This window comes from Falco peregrinus, chromosome 10 (assembly GCF_023634155.1).
Source record: "Falco peregrinus isolate bFalPer1 chromosome 10, bFalPer1.pri, whole genome shotgun sequence".
Lineage (NCBI taxonomy): Eukaryota > Metazoa > Chordata > Aves > Falconiformes > Falconidae > Falco > Falco peregrinus.
Window position 1 is genome coordinate 16,027,296 of NC_073730.1, and position 23,327 is coordinate 16,050,622.

The window sequence follows — 23,327 nt, forward strand, 5'->3', positions numbered from 1 at the left end:
CAAGTGAAGTAGTAAAACAGTGCTTTTTTTCCTACCATGTTTTATTCCAAGGAAGCAACACGGAACACTAGGAAGTTACTAAAAGTAAACAATTCTATGTCATTCTTATTTTGGAGGATTTTAGAAAGTTGTGGTTAAAATATATTGCAATCTACAAGTGATACCACCTCTCAGTTGTGCAGAACTGATGAGCAATATAATAGCTCTTACAGAAGAGCACCTGTGACTAATCCAGCTAGCATTAATTAAGTGATCTTTGACCTACTAAGACAGGTTAGCATAACATATACAGCTTAATTATTCATACATTACTACTTGATATGAGTTGTACTGGACCTTGCCCCTACTGTCTGACAGCAGAAAAGTAGGTGAAAGTTGCCTCTTCTTTCCTTCCTGCTATCATTTCTATAACTGATTATTCCCTATCAAAATTAACACACAATATGAAAAGTGTGTGCAAGATAACATTTTTGTTACACATTCAAATAAATCTGATTTGCTTAAGTAAGATTTTTATTATTTTTTTTAATTTGTGTGTTATGTACTTTTCAACTTCAGCCAGTAGTGATACTGAACTATTGCAGAACTCCAGCAGAAAATTAAAAAAAGCACCAAAATAAAACAGTAGACAGTTATTCCAAGAAAACATGATATAGTAGCATATCTTATTTTAAACATAAAGTATATGTAAGCATAAATACTTAAGCGTGTATTCTTAAATAAACTATGTAAGGAAGGAAGAGGTTTTGCAGGTAAAGTTTGCAGTTGCACTAGAACACTTCCATGGTTCACTTGAATGTTAAGGCCAGTGTTTTGCAGTTTATATTCAGGTCTGCAACATTTACCCTTGCCCTCAGGAAGCTTGAAACTAGAATTTCATCTTCCAGAATTCAAGATTCTGAAATTCATCTCACACTAACAAGACACAACATTTTCAGGCATTATATACCAAGGTTAACAAAAGAATTCACACATACAAAACTAAATCGCCACTGTTCCTCAGATACTTTACTCAGTCAATGTCAAGCAGCAAATACACGACCAGTCCTTTTCCAGACTACCTAGACTGCCAAGTGAAATTCTTCTCCACAGGAATAAGTAAACAAATTTCAGACAGCCATACCCTCCCAACTTCTCCCTCTTCCCAAAGTGGCAGAGAGAAATACAATGCAGAAATTAGAAGGTACACTAGGCCCTGGAGATGTTTATCATTACTACACAAAGGTTTACCACTTGTTATTATATGTCAGCATCATATACCAGCACAAGGATGCTGGCATATGTAAAGATTTGGCACAATGACAATACTTTCCAAAAGTATGCTATAATTTACATTAGCAACAAAGCATTAAGAAATGAATGATACATGAACTAATGAGACTAAACGAAGATGAGGCAATGGTAATAACTGGATGCTTTTGCCTAGGCTGGTGGTATAGGCAATGTAGCTTACCTACTGCCTAGTCTTGATAGGCTGCATTCTGTAAGACTCCTGGCAAGCTTTGCCTCACAGGGGAACATGGAGAAAATAATGAAGATCAGTGGGCAAAAACCATCTTCAAAAATAGTATTCAAGCAGTAGCACAGCTATTACTGCAATAACTGAATGTTGATATTAGAGTTTGGAATCTATGGCCACAATACAGTACCAGTAGTAAATAAGACCTAAACTGTGGAGGGACTCCACAGCTTTATGCTTTTAACACATACACAAAAGTGGAACAATCAAGTTTGCAAGCATGGTACTTATTTTAGCAACTGCATATCTGTTGGATTTGAGAATGCAGGATTGCTTGAGAGAGGTACACTACACAAGTAAAGGACGAGGTACCAGAAAGACTGCAGTACAGCTAGAGGAAAAGGGGCAGATCAGATCAGGCTTACACAATTCCATTCAATTGCTGAATTAGCTGGAACATAATTCGTAATTTATCTCCACTTTCCAATTCTCACTCATCTTGTAATAGTGTTTGGTCCACTTAATATATATGAATGCCTTGGATTTTTAACACTGTACCAAGCAAAATCAAAGATTCATACACGAAGGACACATTTCAAACATAGTCTTCAGCATTAAGGCTAACAATCACTTTCAATATATTTACTCTCAAGCCAACAAGTCCTGCAGATCAACATTAGAAGATCTGCAAGCAAAATAGTTTATTGGGACAACCCAGAGTCCACTCTGGACAGCTGCTAGCCTGTTCCTGTCAACTGAACGCTACTAGTAGTGGGAATATACTAAATGCACTTTAAAACTACCCTGGACTTGCATCCACATTTGAAGATGTGTTCCAACCTGGATGTAATCCAGCTTATGCGCTCCATGATCACTCCTCAATAAAGGCAGGGAAAGGTAAGTGAGGACAATTAGGAGGTTCACTTGAAAAGAATAGGCTTGATCTGAATTAAAATATAGATGCTGCCAGAACATCTGCATGGCCTGGTCATTCTTACAAACACCACTGTAATACATTAAGTGTGAAAAGCTTGCAGTACAGTGTCAGTAACAGCCAGCTTTCTTTTTTTAGGCCCTTCTATATAGTTTTTCTCCTTTTTTACAACAGTATTTCATTAAATTAAGCAGAAATACCTGCAAAATATCGTCCTTCCCTAAGAGTCTGATAGAACAGTAACTTTCAGAAATAGTTTGGGATCTTGTTTTTACTCTCATGCAAACAATGTAAGGTACCAAATACATGAACTGTCAGCAACATATAGATTTCTGACATTATACAACAAAGTTACCCAACTTCACAAAGCTCTTAAAGGTATGGAAGGAATTAGGTAAAATAAAACTGGATTGTTGCTTAATCACAGGTATGTTATTACTTAAGTGTGTTAAGTCCATTTCACCATCAAGATCTAGCAGCAGGATAAGGCTGTAGTGACTACACAAAATATGTAACTGTAGTACTGCAACACATTGGGTCCTCCGCATATGGCAAATAACCTACAGCCACTAATACACTAAAATTATGAAAGGATGGAGCCTGAGGTGTATTCTTCATCTGCCACACTATATGGTAGCCTAGTGCTTTACAGGAGATGAACACACACCCTAGCCCACGTACACCGGTAAGGCATCCTTATAAGCAACATAAGCACATAGTACCTCTCTGAAATTGTTACCCGTGTACCTTACTGTCACACGGCAGCGTTAAGCCAGCAGCTGGGGTCCATTATTTGCCTACGCAGACATGGCGTCCTAGGACATCCCTAGGAGTCAACTGTTCGTTAAGATCAGCTCACAGTTAGGAAAACGGAGGAAACAAGTATAATTTGAGTAACAAGGTGGCGGCAGCTGGGCACCCGCAACCGCGGCACCGACCGCGCCTCAGGGAGGGCGGGAGGGGGAAGGAGCCTGACCCACCCCCACAGGAGCCGCCTCCCCGGCGAGGGGGCGCCGGCCGCGGCGCCCCACAGCAGCGGGGCCGCAGGCTGCCCCTCCGCCGGGCCGAGGGGGGCGACCAGAGCTACGGCTCGCCTCGGCCCCCCGCCCCCGGCCTGCGGCTGGCCCCCGGCCCCTCCCGCCCCGCGCACCCCGGGCCTGGCCCCGGCCCCCGGCCCCGCCGCTCCCTCGGCCCCGCCGCCGCCGCTCACCCGTGCTGGGCTGCTGCCCGCCGCTTGTTGAGCAGGCAGAGGAGCGCGCAGACGGCGGCGGCGCCGGCGACGGCGGAGTGGCGCACGGTGAGGTACTTGCTGTAGGCGGCCATGGTGCAAGCACAGCCGCGGAGCCCAGCGGAGCCGAGCGGAGCCGAGGCCAGCCGAGCGGGCGCGGGGAATGCCGGGAGGGGGGCGGGGCGCTCCGCCGGCAGGACGGACCGGGCCGCGCCGGGCCGGGCCGGGCCGGGCCGCGCCTGGGGAGCCGGCGGCGCGGGCAGCTTGTGCAACAGCGGCAGCGCTGATGAACGCGCCCCCCCGTGTCCCACCCCAGCGGGCGCGCCCCCGCGCCTCCCCCTCCGCCCGCCGGCGGCTGTCCAGGCCGGGAGGGGCTGTGGGGCCTGGCCCCCCGCGCTTCCCCTCAGGCCGCCGGCGGCTGTCCAGGCCGGGAGGGGCTGTGGGGCCTGGTGGCCCCCTGCGCCTCCGCCTTACTTTTCTCAGGTACCCTTGGCTTGGCACCCCCTGCCGTGGGGCTCCGGTCATCCGCTCTCACGGGGTGAGGGGTCTTTGTGCAGGGGTACAGTGTGATTTCTGAGTGTGAATGATGAATGCCATATCAACGCGGAGACAATAGGAAATAAACCTTTAAGAGAGACTCTGGTGCAAGCGTTGCCATGCTGTCTTTCTTGTGTTTTTTTTTAGGGCCGTGAGGGGAGCTGCCAAGGTTGACTTTCAGACAGGGCGGAATGAGTTGTCACCTGTGTAAGTCCAGGAAAACCATCCCTGTCAGCGGCAGCGCCAGGCCAGGCACGGCGGGAGGCACCAGCCAGCCGCCTCCTGCAAAACCAGTCACACAGGTGCTTTTTCCAGCAGAGTTAGTAACAGTGTGCCAAGTCGAGATGTATCAGCAAAAACACCCATGCCAGTGTAACTGTATTGAGACTGATCTTCCCCAGTGGCCAAGCATATCCCTCAGAAAGACCCATGATAACCTATATGAAGTGGCTGGACTTTCTACAGGAACTGGTCAGTTATATCTTTACAGCCTTTATCAGTGCAATAGTTAACACTGAAATGACAAAACGATCTGGTCAAACTTAAATGTAGATCAAAAGGTGGTTAGGATCGATGTCTCTATTTTTAGTCTAGAAGAGGTTTTAATACAGGCTTTTAAAAATGTTTGAATACCTTTGAACGTTATGCTTTTGTTAACGACTATAAAAGTGTGTGCATAGGTCAGTTCATTTACAACATTCCTATTTCGTTCAGATGTGTTTGCCTGGAGTAGCAGGGCCAAAGCTACAGTTCGATGAGAAGTAATCCCTGTTTCTTCATTGTGAATCACCACATACACTTTTCTTTCTCTCTCCCTCTCCCCCTCCCCATCATTGGTATCATCAGGCATTTGGGGGCAAATTTATGTTTTGATGTAAAAGCTGGGGTCTCAAAATACCAAATATCAGGACTACTGAATCTAGTTCTCTGGCACTTGTTCTGTGACCTTGAACAAATCGGTAATCTCCCTTCTTCACAATACCTGCTGTACATTGGTGTTGGGGGCGGGGGATCATATACACACTGTTTCTGATCCTCAAGAAAATATGCAACAGAATTACACAGCATTAATAAATTAATCTTGTTTTATAAGATGAATGTTTGTAAAAATGTCTTAGTTTTTTTAAATCTTAGATACTTTGGCAGTAGGTAAATGTGAGAACCTAAAAAGAGCTAGTTTCTTCATCAAATTAAACTTTTTATATTCAGATCATTACAAAAGTGATTTTTTCTACAAGTTTTCAGGTTTACTGAATCTTTGAAGTACAGTTTTGCTGCTACTTTTGATGTCAATATGTGCAGAGACCAAGAGTGCTATATTACTACACATTTCTTTACAAGGCCTCTTCTGTCCTTATGCTTAGGTTCATCGTACCCTTCAACAGAACTAGCTATCTAATACAGTCTAACTCTGTTTACATACAATGTCCGTTCATTTGGGCCTTGCTGACCTTTGTTGTTTGCATGACAGCATGACTTGCATTCTGCTCTGTTTGTCTTTTGCAGTGTGTCCTTATCCCACTCTCTGAGGCTAGCCAATACATGTCCTATTACATATTTTCTCTTTTAACTTGTCTTTAAATAATTTCACACACACCTGTCATTTTCTAAGAAACTTGTCTCTTGCATCCAGTCCTCCACTGTTTCTTCTACGGCCTCCACTCTTGCATGTTGCCTTTTTTCAGAATAACTTTGTTAGCATGATTGATAAATGGGGACTTAGTTCAAACCATGAGGTTTTTATAGATCCATTATTTCATCAGTTTCCAACAACACTCATGGCTAAGCGTATCCTCAATAAAATCACCCACACTGATTAAATGCTTTTGTGACAAAAGCTCCTACTTTGTTCTGCAATCTGCTGCATTTTAATACTTTGTATGTTGCAGCAATTTTGTTTTCTTGGTGTTCCTTGTACAAGTCAGCTGTGAGAGTTTTCCAAGGTAGCAAATAACAATAACATTAATTCAAATTATTTCAAATGTAAAAGCTAGAGGTGGAAAGGTAGTTTGGAGGAAAACAAAGCAAAGAGTACCATGCCTGTCACCTGTATTAATAATCCTGTGTGTAGTTTCTCTGAAGAAGCAACATCAAATTGCCAACTGTGGTTTTAAGATGGTCCAATGGTTCAAACTTTTTACCAAATATGTAAGAATATCCATAGAAAGCAAGCTATTTAAACCAGAAAGTGTACTCTGGAAGACTGAAGCCTGTAGGAATTAAAACACATATTTGCTATTAAAGCCTTAAAACCCTATAATGGACGTCAGATCTCATAACAGTGAGTGTTAGGCTATGGTCCTGTGTCTGAAGTGTTAAGCAGCAGTATCTTTCTGCCTAAGCAGTTCTTCAATTTCACATATTTTTTAAAAAAAAGTCTACTTAATAAAAAGCAGTAATAAAATCGCTAAACAGTTCAGATTCTCAAGTTATGTTCTCAGTCAATCTTGATTTTATCCAGTCAAGTTTTAAGAAGTCAAAGTCAGGAATATAAAAAATTGTTATGGAGTGTATATTTTGCCCCACTAATAGTTATGTGAATACTTTTTTTTTTTAAATGGAGTCTAGCTTAACAAATAAGAAGATGCCCTGATCTGGTTTCTCTCAGAACAGGAAGAACCTGTATTATTTGCTGTTGGCACTTGGCATACAACACCCAGCTATATTCTGAGAACAACATATCATCTAATAATTAAATGAAAAATCATGTTGTTTATTTTAGGTCCAATGTAACATATTAGTATCATGAAGAGCAATTTACAAATGTTGTGAAAGGTGGCAGAAGAGTGAGATTAATTTATGTAAGTTGAGGTAAGCTGTAAGGTACAAACTGTACCATGTATGTTAAGTGTGAAGGTAGTTTGTATAGTGCTGGTCTCCATTCCGTAGGCTTGCACTTGCTTAATTTTTAAGTCCATATACATTCGGTAAGATTGGTCACTTGTTTAATGCTACGTAAAGTACTATGATTCTTGAAAACTTAGTAACTAGTGGAGCAAGGACAGTTCCAGGGATTGATGTGGTCTTTTTTGTGAAATCTGTGTTATCTTTTAGGTGTATCTCTTAGTTGTAGAATTTGGCATGGTTTGCAGGGAAATTAATGAACTGCTCTGTTAATGCAGTCATCACCATTAAGTGATAAGGTTTTGACATTCTACTGAAGTGCTATATCAGAGCATGTTTGTTGCTTGATTTCTAACAGAAGGAAATTATACCTCTGAAGTTGAGCTACATTTAATTATGTATCAGTTCATATATGTGTATATATGAATAATGATACAGAATATTCCCAATGACAGCCTCATTAATACAGCTAATATCAACCAAATGGAATCCTTGTATGTTTAGTCACTTCATACAACTTGAAACTCCAGTGTGGGTGAAACAGTATGGATATGGTATCAGCCACTCAAAATCCATAAGCCTCCACCTCCATGAAACATATGCTGATTATAACACAGGTTTGATCTTCAGAGTGGGGCCTACAGGGTGAAATTGAAATGGACATAAACTTTCTTTGATCTGCAGAACAGAAAGAGAAGATATGCTTCCATTTCTTTGTACCTCGTGTTTTCTCTTGTTCTTGCCCTTTTCTTACCCACCTCCTGCATGCCTCCCAGATGACTGGGATGTTACAGGAGCTTAAGATGCAAGAAGGAGTCTTCCTGAGCAGAAAGTAAAATCTGGGAGAAGGGGTGTGTAGGAAAAAAAAAAAGCTTTGAGAGCTTAGGATGTACAGAGCATCAGCTTTTAAATATATTGATGTTTGCAGACTTTCTGTGCCATCACTGCCTTACTTTCCCACTGTATGGGGATGGGAGTATTTGTTCTCATCTTCACTAATTGACACGACAACCCACAAGAGTTTAATTGCTACACAGAATTCTACTTTCTGCATTTCCTTGATTTCTGACTGTATTTTTTGCTGTATACGCCTGTTTTTTTAATGTGACTATGATCTATCCTCTATAAAAACAACCCTTACCGCTACTTAATACCTCATGCCTTTCCAAAATACAAGGTGGCAGTTCATTTTTTGTAAGCACATCTCATAAATTTAAAATTCCAGGTGAAAATGTGGAAGTACATAGGAATTACCACTATAAGACTAGACTCAGAAATTATCTTGTCTCCTGTCTGTACATTGATAGTATCATACATAAGAGCAGTATAGACTCCACATATCTGCTTTCATAGTGGATCTTACTATGTGGATGTTAATGTGTTTCAAACATTTACACACTGGTTTAGTTCTAAAGTACAGTGTTTGACACGCATTCTAATTTTTGTTGTCATTAAGTACTATAATTACTCATAGTCTGCTGGTCCAGAAAGCGCACCTACTATTTCAGATGAGAGCAAAGCACAGATTTGTAGTAAGAATTCAGTTTTATTTTGCCTGCTGTTTTCATTTGCTTTTCCTATTAGTTGGTTTCTGGTTTTGACTGTTTTACAGAAAAACGTCTTCACTGAGCTGTCCATACTTAGAATGCTGATACTCCTTTCATGAGTCAATATTGTTGGACAATCTGTGTGAAATAAATACAGAATTAGTTTTTTCCCTCCAAAATGCAGTACTCTGCATTTCTTAACAGTGTCAGTTAGAATTTTGTGCTTCACTTGCATACCTAGTTTGGACTAAGTGAGTGGGTAGAAAAATGGTAACTGAAACTAAATGTTCCTGTTTAGCTTGTTCCATTTTTTCCTGAAGTGAATCACAGCTCAGTTTGATTTTGACACCGTTTGATTATCTGAAAGCCAACATTTATTTCTAGCTTATCTCAAGTATTGTGTTGTTTTCTGTTTTATTAAATACATAAAGTAGAAGACCAGAGAAGTCATCAATGTTAACTTCCTATCATACTTAGAATAATGCTTGGTTAAAAAACAGTTCTCTTTTCCATGAAAAAGTGAGAAAAATGAAGGAAGTTTTTAAGGAATGTTTTACCCAAAAGGCATTAATGAACAAATTCACGAACAAAGAAATGGATATTAGCAAATTCAAGGAGTCAAGTTTGATATCTGAATTCAGTAATTTAAACAAAAGCATTTAAAATAGGTTTACAACTGAGTCCTGTTTCCTAGGTAGAGCTGTAATTCTTTTATTGAGATTGCGCCACAATTCCTTTATAAGTAGTGCTTTTCAGCTGTTTATATCTTTGCTGATTTATAATGATGCAAACTGAAAGTTGGCAGAAATTTTCTGCCTTGGCTTGGATATTAATTTATTTCATAAAAGATGTCATGCCAATGTGGTCCAATTATTTCCAAGAATGAAGCAATGGAAAAATAAATTAGTTTCAATATATTACGGAAATGTAACAAGCTTTTAGGTCATTGTGCTTTATCACCATGCTTTGCAATGCAGACTGCAATTTGGCAAAGACTAGCTTATACAAGAGACACATAACTTTTGAAAAGCAGTGTCATCATCACTGTTTATGCTATGGTTCCTTCTTATTCCAGGTGATGAAGCTTGAATTGTTTTAACGCCTTAGAAAGGATTCATATCCCTCTCTCATATTTGGCCAACAGGTATCAGACATTAAGTTTAAACCTTAATGACTTCATCAGACCCATCTTTCTGTTTTCCAGCAGCTGTGGCCACAAATGTATATTACGGTGATGTGTTCTTTAGAAACAGTATGTTTTTAACATCGGTAATGTAGAACGGATGCTAATATACAGAACAAGGATTTTAATATATTATGTGTCCAGATCTATTCTTATTTGATCACCATGAAAGATCAATAGTGAGGGTCCAGTTTTTAGACTCTGCAAAACTCTTCTCCCTATTGGCACATTCCTGGAAACTACTCTCTCCTACTTTGTCTCACTATGGAGACTTTTAAACTATTTAGTGTTCAGCACTTTTTACACAATAAACTTCTATCCTTGGCAAGTACAGTATTTCTTAATCATTGTTTTGAGTCAATATAGTTCAGATATTTTTTTTTTTTTGAGAATTGAAGTAGAATTATCATTTCTCCTCTGTATGCAATACTTTGCATCTATTAACAGTCAGACTCGATTATCATTTTGCTACACACTAGCTGAGGAAAGGTAGAAGGTGGAGAAGCAATGTGGTAACTTGAAGTGGGTTTCTAAAATTGAACTCCTATCTCCACCCATTGTTTCGTAAGTTGATAGTGATTATAGCAGCCCTTCTCATTAACCATGTCAGAGTCATTCAGCATTCTAGGAGCTTAATGGTCTGCTCTTATACACTAATAAGAGGTCGTACATGGTATCCATATAGCATTATAGAACAGGCTTTTCACTTGCTCCTTCACACTGCCGAAGTATTGACTTTTGAAAAATGGATTTGTATGCCTTCTGTAACAATTCTTGGCTTTGGGCTACCAACAGGGCTGGAGATTCCATCATTTTGTATATTCAGATCATGCACCATCAGTTTCCTTACAGATCATATTATCCAAGTCTCTGCAACCTTCCTCCATACAGACTAAGCAGTCATCTACTATGCAAGCTCGAAGGCTTTTCCTGCAATGGGTGTTTTATACCAAAATGCAGCTATGCATGGGGACTGAGCACAGGCAACAGGTTTTGGCTTTAGGAATGATCCCACCGATCTGAATGCAGGGGGATAAAACCAGATAAGGGATGAAAGAAATGCATTAGGATGAACCAAGACTGAGAGTGGAAGAGAAATAAATGGCTTGACAAGGAATCAGTGAAGAAGGGCTACAGAAACTAGAGTGGCTAAGCAAGACAGTATTTAAGAAGGGAGGCTGAGCCACCTCGGGTCAGGAAGCTAGTGGAAGGAGGACCTAGAGACCAGTTGAGCAAGGAGATTAGACAGGCTGAACAATGATCCTGATACTGGGAGGGAATTAAATGATTAGGCAAGAAAAGCAGACCAGGATGTGTGTTGCAAAACAGGAGGATGACATGGAGCTACTGAGCAAAACAGAAAGGAGGGATTTAGAGCTAATTGACTGGAGAAGAAAAAGGCTGAAAGAAAGCAACTTAAATCTAATGAGGAGATGTGAGATGGAACTGGCTGGACCAGGTGCCTGTGGTACCTGGGCTAGCAATTCATGGTGGAGGAGACGAGGGAAACATGATGGCAAAATATTTGACTGGGAGTGCAGTTCTTAGAGTCATAGAATTATTCAAGATGGAAAAGACCTTTAAGTTCATTGAGTCCAACTGTAAACTTGACACTGCCAAGTCCACCACTAAACCATGTCCCTAAGTCCCACACCTACAAGTCTTTTAAACACCTCCAGGCATGGTGTAGTCAACTGCTTCCCTGGGCAGCCTATTCCAATGCTTGATAACCGTTTTGGTGAAGAAATGTTTCCTAAAATCCAATCTAAACCTTCCCTGGCACAACTTGAGGCCTTTTCCTTGTGTCCTATCGCATGTTACTTGGGAGAAGAGACTGGCACCCACCTTGCTACAACCTCCTTTCAGGTAGTTATAGACAGCGATAGTCTCCCCTCAGCCTCCTTTTCTGCAGGCAAAAAAAATCCAGTTCCCTTCTTGCATGAACCTGTACTGGATTAGGATTGTATAGGTAAGTAGGCTGTTGCCTACAAGCCTGCTCTGTTGTATATTACGAAAATTCTGAGACATAGCGTATGAGGCAGGTGATGATGGGAAGAAAAATGACAGTTCTGTAGCTAAGGCAGATAAATGCTGATAAAGTGATCTGAACTATCACTTTAACTCTGTCACAGAATCACTGTAGGATGCTGCCCCAGGGTAAGTTATCTAACACATTCAAAATTGGCCTATAATTGCATTTTCCCCCATTTTTTCCGGAATATCATGAGATACATCAGAGCTGTATTTGCCAAAGTGTTCTGTGCTACTAAGTGTTGCAGTTAGGTGGAGCTTTCTTTAAAATAGCAGTTTAAAAAAACCCAAACATAGGATTTTAAAAAATACTTAGCATTTAATAATATATTTTTAAATTTTGCATTATATTTGGATGATGTTCATTAAAGTCTAATGCTAGATACTGATTACAAATTAATTTAATACTACAAATGAATACTGAATAACTATCTAGTCACTGAATGAAGCAGCAATACTGGGCTAAAAACATGAAGGCATATAATTAAAGGTTTAATCCTGATACAGCCTTGATTCAAGTTTCTTGAGAAGTTTTAGACTACTTTTGTGGCAGACTTATTTGGGACTATCCCAGAAGACACACGTGCAGAATCCAGATGCTTTACTTAGTAGCATTTTCTGAAAAAAAGGTGGGTGGTTTTTTTCTGCAAAAAGGTGCATGCTCTGGCTTCCAGTAGTTGCCATAATTGAGGTGTTGGTTTAGATCTGTAATCTTTGAATCCAAAAATCTCTCAGTAGATAGGATCTAGTTGCCTTCTTCCTCTCCCAAAGCATTTGAACTTACTCACAGTTTTGAAACAGAATGCATTGGTAACAGAGTAGGAAGCAATGAGGAAAGGTGCTACTCGTGAATGGTGACGCTTGTCCAGTGATAAGAAAATAGAGAATGTAGTGGAACTGTACAGAAGTGGTGGATCTTTAAATTTGATTGAGGAAACCAAGAGAGACTAGATCTCAGTGTTGATTAAAGATCATAGAATCATAAAAATCAGGACTGTAGGGTACCTTCAGGATCATCCAGATGGTCTTCAGCAAAGAATGAGAGCTATGAAAAAGGCCAGGGCAGCAGGGTTATTAACGTAGTGAACCTCTTAGTTGTATGGAGCATGCAGGAAGAAATATGTTCCTAATACATATTGCAGAATAGGTAACAAAATATGTAATTTAATGAGTAAAATTCAGAAACATGAAACAAGTAGGCTTTTGTTAAATAAGCATAGGATCAATAACAGCAGAGGAGGAGACAGAAAGTAGACCCCTGAAGAATGTGAAGAAAACAGTAAAAATTTTAAAAGATATGAAGCTCCTCTCCATGAATATATATAGAAATAGACTGTTGGTGTTCTACTTATTTATTTTATTTTTTTTCTATTTTTTTAGAAACATGTTACTACATGTTATTATTATTACTACTACATACTAATATTACATATTGCTGCTAATATCTGCAACAAATAATTTTTGCTGCTAATTTATTAATATTACATCTTGCTACTACTAATAGTTTGTGATACTACTGATAAACAGTACATTTAAAGCCAGATCACTAGGAGAAGTTACATAGATTGCTAGTACTGAAGACAGTGCTTGCTGTTAAACGTCTTTTAACTTGTTCAGCATGTAAAGATACTGCTTACAGGGCTTTCTAGTGTGGCTCATGTCCACTGGAAATTAAAATTTGAAACTGAATTCACCAGGGAGTATAGTGTACATAACTGTCCAAATGTGATAGCCATCATGACAGTTGCCCTCATGCTATATAGGCCAGTGTTTAACCTGTTTTAGAAAAAAATGGTGGAAGTTTCTGTATGTAGGTAAATATACATATGTGTGCATGTGTATATATAAATACACAGAAACATAATACACAGATACATATGCACATTTTTTTGGTATAGAAAATAAATTTACCTTTCTTTCATAGAAAAAATAAATGGCAAAGTTTTATCCCGTTCTGGCGGAACGAAAAAAAAATGCTATTACTCTTCTGCCTTAAGGCATAAAGTTGTATGTCTCTAACCAACGTGAGAAAATTCTCTGTTCCTTCCTACATAGAGCTACACCCTAAGCCGCAGCTGAAAGCTCACCCTCTCGCCTGCCAGCTAAGGCAGAGTTTATAAGGTAGGGCAGGATTCTTTGCTCCAGCTCAGCAAGACTGAACCCACACAGTCCATCTTAATGCAGAATATATAAATAGAAGGTACACAGTTTTAACTATTAAGTAAATAATCATCCAAATTACATCATTCCAAGTCAAATGTCAACTGCCAGTTGCCCTGTTATCTGAAATAAGATGAGAGTGAGTTTTTACCACAAGTAAAGACATGTTTCTGTGTTATTATCACAACTTAGTTAATGCACTGAACGTTCACACGCTAGTTTATCTCACACTAACTTGATGACAATAGCATAAACAGGCAGCAGAAGTAACCAAATACTACATATGGACCACACCTTTCATAGCTGTGTATGATAACTAAGGAAGAAGAAATATTAACTTAATGCTTCTAATTCTTTTCCTAAACTTAGTTGTGCATACATTTGACCTTCAGAAATGTCTGTGCCCTAATCTTTACCCTTAATATATATTTCTTTTTGTAATCTGAAATTGTAAATCCTAGGGCTTAAATCGTATGACTACCAGGGTAAACGAGCAGCAGAGCAGTTATGTGGTCCAGATTGCATTGTTGAAATATCTTTCAGTCCAAGAAGCCCTGTAGTCCTGCATAGGAGGAGGATGAATAAAACTGCTAAAAGCAGGCAAGAGATCAAGACACACAGGGGCCGAGTAGTTCTTGCAGGCACATTTTGCAGAGTTTACTTCAGGTACAATTGAAATTGCCGTTTCTCAAATCGATATTCAACAGGGTTATCTTTTGTGCTATCTCGCAGCTTAAAGCAGTTGTTCCAATTCCAGAGACCTTTACATCTTAAGAAACATGTGTCTCTACTTTTCCCAAGATTTTCTCAGTAACAAAAATCTGAAACCTTTATTCGTAACAGAAATAAGGTTTGTGTAGCAACGTAGTACAACCATAGCCTGTGCTCTCTCTGCTGCTGGAAGGAGAATATCCATGAGGAAAAGAGTATGTGCCTGAATAACATAGGCTCTTAAGGAAAGCAGAGCACTTACTCCTACCTTGCGTCGAGGAAAGTAGTAATAGGGATCTCAGAAGAAAAGGTTAAAACAAACAAGAAAAGTCTAGAGAAGGAGGAAAGAGAAAAGGGGGGTGGTTACTACAATTGTAATTTAAAGTAATAATGATTGTTCCTTGTAAGTTCTAGAGGTGAATAATGGGACCTCCCATTCACAGTAACAAGTCTTAGACTCCAACTTCATTGCGTTCAGTTGTGGTCACATAAGCATTACCTCACTGGTTCAATAAAGTTTAATTCATCTTCCAGACTTTTGGACAATGATCCAAATTAAGGTTCTTCTCAAAAAATTCTAAATTCATCATCTTTCTTTTGAATGCAAAATGTAGTCCTACAGTGAACATAGTGCTAACATTTTGAGGGTATTTTCACTTGTGCTTTTGGAATTTACTGTTTTCAGAATTCCATCACTGAACTAAAATAAAATAGCACAAATTGCAAGAGAACTAATAAAAAAGTGGAGCAAACATGAGAATAAGGATTAAAGTGCTCTAAGGTTTGCTTTAAAGCTACATAGTGTCCTCCAGCAGCAATAAATACTCTAACACCCACCCAAAACACAGTTACTCTAGTTTTCCTCCTCCCAGATACTGATTAATAAAAACAGTGTTCTGCAAAAGAACTCGGATTTGCTGTATACATGTTAGTGAGTACTTGGGTTGCAAAGCCAAACTAGCTCTTTCCATAGCCAGTTTGGCTGTGGATTTTTTTTTATTTGCTCTTCCAAGGCAATCATAATGTACACAAGAACCTAATAATGGCACAAAACTATAAATGAACCTATGCCATAAACCCAGAAATTTCACTATGCTTGTGACCATTCACTGTATAGCCGTTCCAGTATAAATATCTTCTTTAACTACATTCTTACCTTTTGAAGGTAGCATTCAGCTTCTTCTTAGCTGGCTCTAATAAGTTAAGGTATCCAACCAGTCTTTAGTGGATATGGTCATCTGGGAAATCTCTGATCCACCGCAGGTGAGACTGGGCTGACAGCTTATGGAAGACTCAATGACATTTCCTGAAGGACAGTTTGTTCAGGATTAGCACTGGAGAGTGGTGCTATGCTTATCATGCTGTATAAGTCTGGTTTTCTCCCCAGAAGTTTTCAAGTCAATTGGGGGCTAAAACACAAATAGTGTAAAGCTAATAAATTCACATTCTAGGGTGATATTTGTAGAAAGGCACAACTAATTCATCTTCAGAATAATTATAAGAATAACATAGACTTGAAAGAGATGTGGATCAAGTCCAGTTCCTGGTATTGGAGGCACTGTATCACCTCATTTCTTTGTTTAGATCACCATTGAAAGTTTTGTCCCCGTGTTCCAATTGGAAATCTGTTCTAGAAACTCACTGCTGTAGGTTAGGATCTCTCCTAAATTCCAATCTTAATTTATAAAAGACAGTTTAAACTGGTTTGTTCATCATCATTGCCCTTTCACTTAAGCAGATCTCCCTCTTCAGTTGACAGATTTATATGCAACGATCACATCTAATATTACTCAGCCTTTGTTTTTCTTCCCTTGGTCACCTCAGTAGTCATTTCTGCACATGTCTGTGTCGTGTCTATTTTCTGTATATTGATTTACTTGAATATTCCATTTTAAAGTCTTATCAGTGTCACTCCTATTTCTGCAGGAAGTACCTCAGGTATAAGTAGATCCTGACGTTTTTACAACTGTATCACATTTGTCATCATCCTGTATAAATGATACCTTCTAATATTTTTTTTTGTCAACAGAGCACTGGTAACATCTATGGCAGGTCATTAATGACTATATTAAAATCTAATAGCTTTCTTCTAGCTGGGTTCACTGTTCCAAAATCATTCAGTACCTTACCACTTTTTGCCAGTTTGTTGCATATATTATAACCCTTATAAAAATTACCAACTTTGCCAGCTTCATTAATAAATTTCTGAGTGGCACTACATAATATTTTTTATTAATATTCACTTAAATGAAGTGTGTCACATTGTCTTTGCCTAGAAAATAAAGTTATTTTGGAAAAACAGCCAGCCAGGTGTGGTAGTCTTGTCTACTTTTACATCTGATTATTCACCACTTCGCTATTTGCTTCAAATTATTACAGACAACTCAGGTCAAATTCAGAGACCTTTCAGACATGAATCACTTCTGTCCTCTCCCTCCTTTATGCAGTCATACCGCGTTGCCTGTTCTACAATCGTATACTACCCTGACTTTATGTATTTATTTGAAATATTTCCCACAGAACCGACCCCACAGTAGTCTTAGTCTAGTTTGTTTCAGGATTTTGGGATGAAGATTTTCAGCCCATCCAATCCGAGTTTTAATTCTTCAAACACATATCTCCCACTTCTACTTTTTATTTGTGTTAATCATACTTGCCAAGGGTTGAGTATATTTGAATCGATTTTAGGATAGTAGGGAACACTGTTTTCCCTTCAAACCACTTTCCCACGGATAAGGTAAAAGTTTACTAGAGCAGCAGATGTGATGCTTGGTCACAGAAAAGACATGAAACTCAAGTTCTGAACTCTCCTCTGCTCCACCAGTGTTCGAGAGCGAGCAGCCGGTGCGCAGCGGGGAAGGCGCCGCCGGGAGCCGTGCAGTTAGCCAGCGTGCCGCAGGATGGTGCCGTAAGGTTACATTTGATTAAGAACACTTGGAAAAAGTAAATGCTAAAGGAAATAATCCGTGCAAATACTGTACACTTAACGGCCGGCAGTATCTGTATTTGCTCTAATCTTGACAGCTAACTTAAATCCTACAGTCAGGTTTGTTATTTTCTTGATCTGTATTCATCTCATCTTCATTCCTGAAGCTCGGGTATGTGCTAGAGGTGAGGGGGTCTGCGGGCTAACTACAGAGTGAACATCTGTACAGTGGGGGCTTGTCGCTGGTGAAACAGCATAGCCCTCTTTGCCTTCATAACTTTGTCTTTATGGAACATCTGTAAAACATGCTGTGCAGAAATAATATTAGTAGTGAACTACGGAGCTAATAATCTACAGATCTCTTGATTTTTCGTTTAATTTACCAAAGGTGTATTTCATAAGAATAGTCCTTCTGCTGTCCTAGTAGTTAAACCAGCCTTTGTTGGTCTACTTTGGGGAATGCTTCAGGAGTTATGGGAGCAATGAAGAAACATATTTGTATAAGACATCTGAGAAGCAGGTATTCCATTCCTTTCCTGTGGTGCGTTAACGTTCTTTACATAAAGAAAGAAGAAAGTTCCTAAAATGCCTATATAACTGAGTAGCTCATATAGGTATGCAGAGAGTGATCTTTAAAATAAAGCGACTAACACTGTCAAATGCTTTTTTTTGTTTGCCACAGAACTTAGTCTTTTGAGCTTAAGAAGAAAACAATACCATTAATTTCACTGTAATAGGAGCCCTGTAGATGTTTAAGACCCCTCTGTCTCTCAGGTTTATTTTGAAATTAATCACAAGCAGCTACAGGATTGAGAGCTATAGCTTCCAGTATCTGAATACAACCCATAATATAGATTTGTTGATACAGGATATACGTAAGAATATGCAACATATGATAACTATATGCAGTTTTCGAAAAGCAGTATTTGTTTCTTTATCCATGGGAATTCAAAGCTCTAGTTCATACAAGCTTTCAAGCTAGTTCAGATTAGATTAACAGTTAGGGGTATATCAGGACAGCATTGGTAAAACAGATACCTTTCCTTATTCAGATTTTTTTTTTGTCTTTCCCCTCTGTACTTGTGTCCCACTTATGTAATTCTCTCATTTTGCTGTCAGAAGTCTTGCATTAAATCATTATTCCACTCAATGAAATTTATAAATCAGTGAAGATGGGTAAAAATAGAATTGTTAATATTCTCATTCTTCCTTATCATCCTGGTTGTGGTCTTGCACATTTTTACTGCTTTTAGCATTATGTTTACCATGATTTTCAAGCCTTAGAGGCCTTCTGGTCACTGTATATTCACTTCTGCAGTGGACATACGAGTAAAGACCGTCATGACTGGTCTATGTTGAAACTTGTTCTGGCTGTCTATGCACTGTTGTGATAAGCTGCTGTCTAGGAGAACTCCCTGATGCCTCACCACACTATCAAAATGTTTTCTAGGAAACAGCTGTGTTTAGTGCTATTCCAGGGTCTTTTTCTGTAACAATATTAACATTTTGCTTCACTTGGAACACAAGCAGGCAAGACAAGTGCGGTTTCAAAGCTTATTACAAAATGCTTCAGAAATGATGGTAGGAATAGAACAAGTACATAACAATGACAAATTACTTCAAGTCTGTATGCTTAAATATTTTTATTTTTCTAGTCTAATTGCCTAACTACTTGTTTGGAAAAGGGGATAAACTTGCTGGTTTACTACTGAATTAAGATTTGAATCTTGGGGCTCCTCTTGACATTCTGTGTGAGTGGTATCTGTAACTACAGAAATGGGGAATTATGACCCAGAATACTGGTTGATAACAACCTGTGACAAGAATTGCTGTCTGACATCGCAAAATTTCAACTGCCTTATGGAGTAATACTGCAGACTTGATCAGGAATTGTTACGGAAATTTCCCTATTTCACCACCAACGAAAGCAAACTAGCAGCATTCCCTTCTTTGCACAGACCTTTCATTGTAAAGGAAGCAATTAAAGATTTCACTCATAACCACAACTTATTACAATAAACAGTTCTGCATCTTCCATGTATCTGTTCTAATTCTTTAGGGAGGAATTATGTTTGATGACACTTACAGACTCAAACTTTTATAGGCACAGCTACACCCAGGAAACTTCTAAAACTTTGTATGCAAATGAAACTGTGAAACTGCTCATGACCATGGGTCTGGGTACATAATCCACTTTCATCAGAAAGAAATCACAGTGCCTCACTCCATAGGTGTTATATTAACTGACAGGAATTCAAGCAGTGGCCTCCAGGTGAAGACAATTAGGCTATCCTACCAGATCTGGAATGTGTTGGGAGCAATTCAGTGACTAGTTATAAAGGAAGGAAGGAAGGAATGTGTCCTGCTTTTCCTTGTTAGGGCTTGCTGCCACCCTAGGGACAAGGGAAATGTTTATTTTCCTCCTGGGGGGACGGGGGTGGTGGTTGTTATGTTGCATCTGAAGTAAGGTGATCTGAACAGCTTAACCCTTCTTACTATATCTGATATATTCAACATTCCTTTTCACAGCTTGGTCTTTCTTTTTTAATTGGATAGAAGCAAAGCAGAAAAAATCTGACATACTGTACAATGTGCCTGTAAGCTTCTCTGTCCACTGGAGGCTACAGGGAATCGGTACTTATCACTGCAATAGAAAAAAAATCCATTTGTTATGCATCTCCAGTGCAGAGGCAGTGATACAAGTCCAGAATGGTAGCAGATTCTCCCATATTTGGTAACACTGCTACACACTGAAAATTGAAAACAGAACTTCACAAAAAGGAAAAAAATTATCAGTGGAATTTTAACTACAGCCCTGTGCGCTCTGGAAGCATGGTAAACCACACATAGCACACACAAGTGTGCTATAATGCATCTTGAAAATGTCTTCAGATGGTCATTTTGATGTTCAAGATGATATGCTGCTGCTATTTCCTTCTCCCTTCTGATTTGTTTCACTCATTGCACAAGGGCATTGATGGAGGAACCATTCCTGCAGCTTGTCCTGATACAGCCTGTCTTCACAGAACAGGTTTGGTGGCAGAGGCCAGATTCAGAAACCCAGTCTGTATCTCAGTACAGTAGCCGTGACTTTCGAGCGTCAAAAGTAGGAAAATTAAATTAAGGAGTGGGGGGGGGGAAGGAAAAGGTGTAATTATTCACACTGTCTGTAAAACTGGGAGCTTCCTGCTACAGGATATTTGTGTTTACTAAAAGTTTAGTTTTAGGAGAGGACTACCCAAGTTTGTGGGAGAGGATTTTACTGAGAATTACTAGATATAAAGAAATTATGCTTGGCTGAGGAAGTTTCTCAGCTGCAAATGGCTGGAAGCTCAGGGAAAGTGTTATATATTCCTGTCCAGGGTTTCATATCTTCGTTAAGCATTCATTCCTGGCTATTATGAGAAGCAGGATACTGGTCTTACTGGATTCTTGGTCTTATGCAGCCTGGACGTTATTTTGAAGCCTTACCTATTTCCAGTTCCAAAGTTCTTTCTACAGAAATTCTATGTTCTCATGTTAGGTTTTTATTGCTGAAAAATCCTTAGTTAAGCTATAAAGTACCAGAGAGTATAAAAAGCCTTATACTATAGAGATTAATCCATAGCTGAGTAAATTTCCTACATTAATGCCTTCACTTCGAGTCTTTTAGGTCCCACATTTGGATTCGGGCAGATTACATTAAGGACCTGATCTTTAACGATGGTATCTTTCACTATTACATACTCACTACACTGTGATAAACTATGTTAAAAAAATTATAAAGCACCTTTAGATATGTGAGTAAAAAGAAAAATATGGGTATCAATTATTAGTCTCCTTTTGAGGCATTAACTGTATATATTTATATTCTGAGTGTACTGATATATACACCTTGAAGACAAGATAGCTGTTGCTTACACAGTACAGGTGCACGTGTGACCTTGAAAAGCAGTACATATTTCTCCCTTTCATTTCCTTTCTAACTTCTACTCAAGTCAGAGAAAATTTTTGTTTCTCTGTCTGATTTTGACCAGTGTTGTTGATTTTCTACTTATCTCCTACCTTTGAAGTCCTTTAATACTGTCTTTGAGGATTTTCTTTTAGATTTCCAGCCCTTACAATAGCATTCCCTGACATACCTTTTGATGTTTTTGTAGGTCACTGACATACAGCTCTTACCTGCCAGCAGACTTCAAAGCCTGTAATGTTTGGCAGCCAAGCCTGCCTCAGAGATTTTTCTATTGGTTGGAAGAAGTTACTGGAGCTCGATGGCAAATGCTCCATCAGCACTGGAGTCACATTCCTACACTAAAGGAGATTGCCAGTGCTGCTTTCTTGATTATATGCTGCTTCATGGCTAAATCCTGAGTTGGAGGTTGTCTGTCGGAAGAGGTAGTCTCCAAAGCCACTCTGCAGAACAGTACCAGGGTGGCAAGGAAGGAACCAGCCTAGGTTTGTAGCTTGCCCTTGGTGAAGACCTCTGGTTCTACGAGAATGGAATTTGCTTCCCCGCAGGCTCTTACCTATTTGGACTAATCTTCCCAGAGCAGCTACCAGCAGTGCCTGCCAAAGCAAAAGGACTCTATCTGCAGTCATCTTGACCTGACATGTGGCCTAAGTCTCCTCACAGAAGCATCATAAGCAGGGACCACCATCTTTCCGAATCATGGGGCAAGCTGGGGTACTCACAAGGAATCCCCACGTGTTCCTATCAAGACAAGTTAATTCACAGGAGAAAGCTGAGGGGCTCCAGAGTGCATTCTGCCATAGCTCAGGCAACATCACCTTTCCATTCACTAGGTTTGCAAACCCATCAACTTCAATTTCTCATTTGTGCTGTTATCCAACACAGTTCCATACTGCTAAGGTGCCAATGGACCAGTAATAACTTGGACATAAACAGCTAGGGCCGGGTTATTGATTTTTACTTAAAAATGCAGTTTTCTGTTTATATATAATTCAGATCTGTAAGTGCAAGCCATTGACAGCTTTTGTCAGAATAAAATCATTAAAATACTCTGGTTTTCAATGTAGTGATTCGTACTCTGTATTTTTATGCCATATACATAACCTAAAGTCACAAAGCTTTACACATGTCCTTTATTGACGTTTAAGTATCATGTTGGATTATTTTACCTAGGCAAGATGACAGAAATAATCAGTTCTGTTAGCTCATCGCTTAACCTTTCTGTGATCAGTATCCTATTTAAAAATATATACTGTTCTTTTAGGTACAGCAATTTTATTTTCTCAGATTTATATATACATGCATAAAATAATAATGGTCCTGATTTTTTTTATGTGTTATTCAGTAATGAGTTTCTCAAAGAGCAGAAAACGTGGCTCACATTGCCCAAGAAAATGTTAAATAATAAAAAAATAACATGTCATTTAAACCAAGGCCAGAGTCTGTTCTCACATCTGTTATTCAAATCTTATATTGCCATAGCATCTGCTATCTTGCAGCTAATCAGGTTCATCATTACTATTTAAAGCAAAAACAGGAAACAAAACAAAACAGACAAACCATTGTTGGTGTCGGATTAGCAACTTTTGGGCCAAGTCCAGTGAGAGACTGATGGGCTGTAACGCTTGGTGTCCCAGCCCATGGCCTGCAGGGAATCCTGTATTAGGCACCTACACTCCCTGTATTGTGAATAGGAAGATTTAGGAGCCTCATTATAGGACAGCTGAACAACCTGTGCCCTGAGCAAAGAGCCATTAAGGTCAGTAGGAAATCCCCTTCAGGAATTCAGGTGCTGCACCTAGGCTGTGGGAAGGCTCA

General features: G+C 39.4%; 1 protein-coding gene and 1 long non-coding RNA gene across 4 annotated transcripts in view; one reads left to right on the plus strand and one right to left on the minus strand.

Annotated features, from left to right (window-relative positions):
- Positions 1 to 3,737, minus strand: part of ABCD3 (ATP binding cassette subfamily D member 3) — a 32,879-nt gene extending 29,142 nt beyond the window's left edge. The window contains exon 1 of one of the 3 annotated variants that reach the window (XM_055815285.1): positions 3,604 to 3,737. In XM_055815285.1, the coding sequence (XP_055671260.1) occupies positions 3,604 to 3,716 (113 nt within the window). In that variant the 5' untranslated portion in view covers positions 3,717 to 3,737. Of the gene's footprint in view, positions 1 to 1,453; positions 2,656 to 3,140; positions 3,306 to 3,603 lie in introns of those variants that run through there. The other 2 variants (XM_055815286.1, XM_013299045.3) reach the window with 2 other exon arrangements.
- Positions 3,738 to 3,910: 173 nt separating this feature from the next.
- On the plus strand, positions 3,911 to 22,575 carry LOC114012133 (uncharacterized). The gene is made up of 3 exons (XR_003554417.2): positions 3,911 to 4,104; positions 4,306 to 4,629; positions 21,700 to 22,575. It is a non-coding gene; the product is annotated as an uncharacterized LOC114012133 (long non-coding RNA).
- The last annotated feature ends 752 nt before the right edge of the window (positions 22,576 to 23,327 follow it).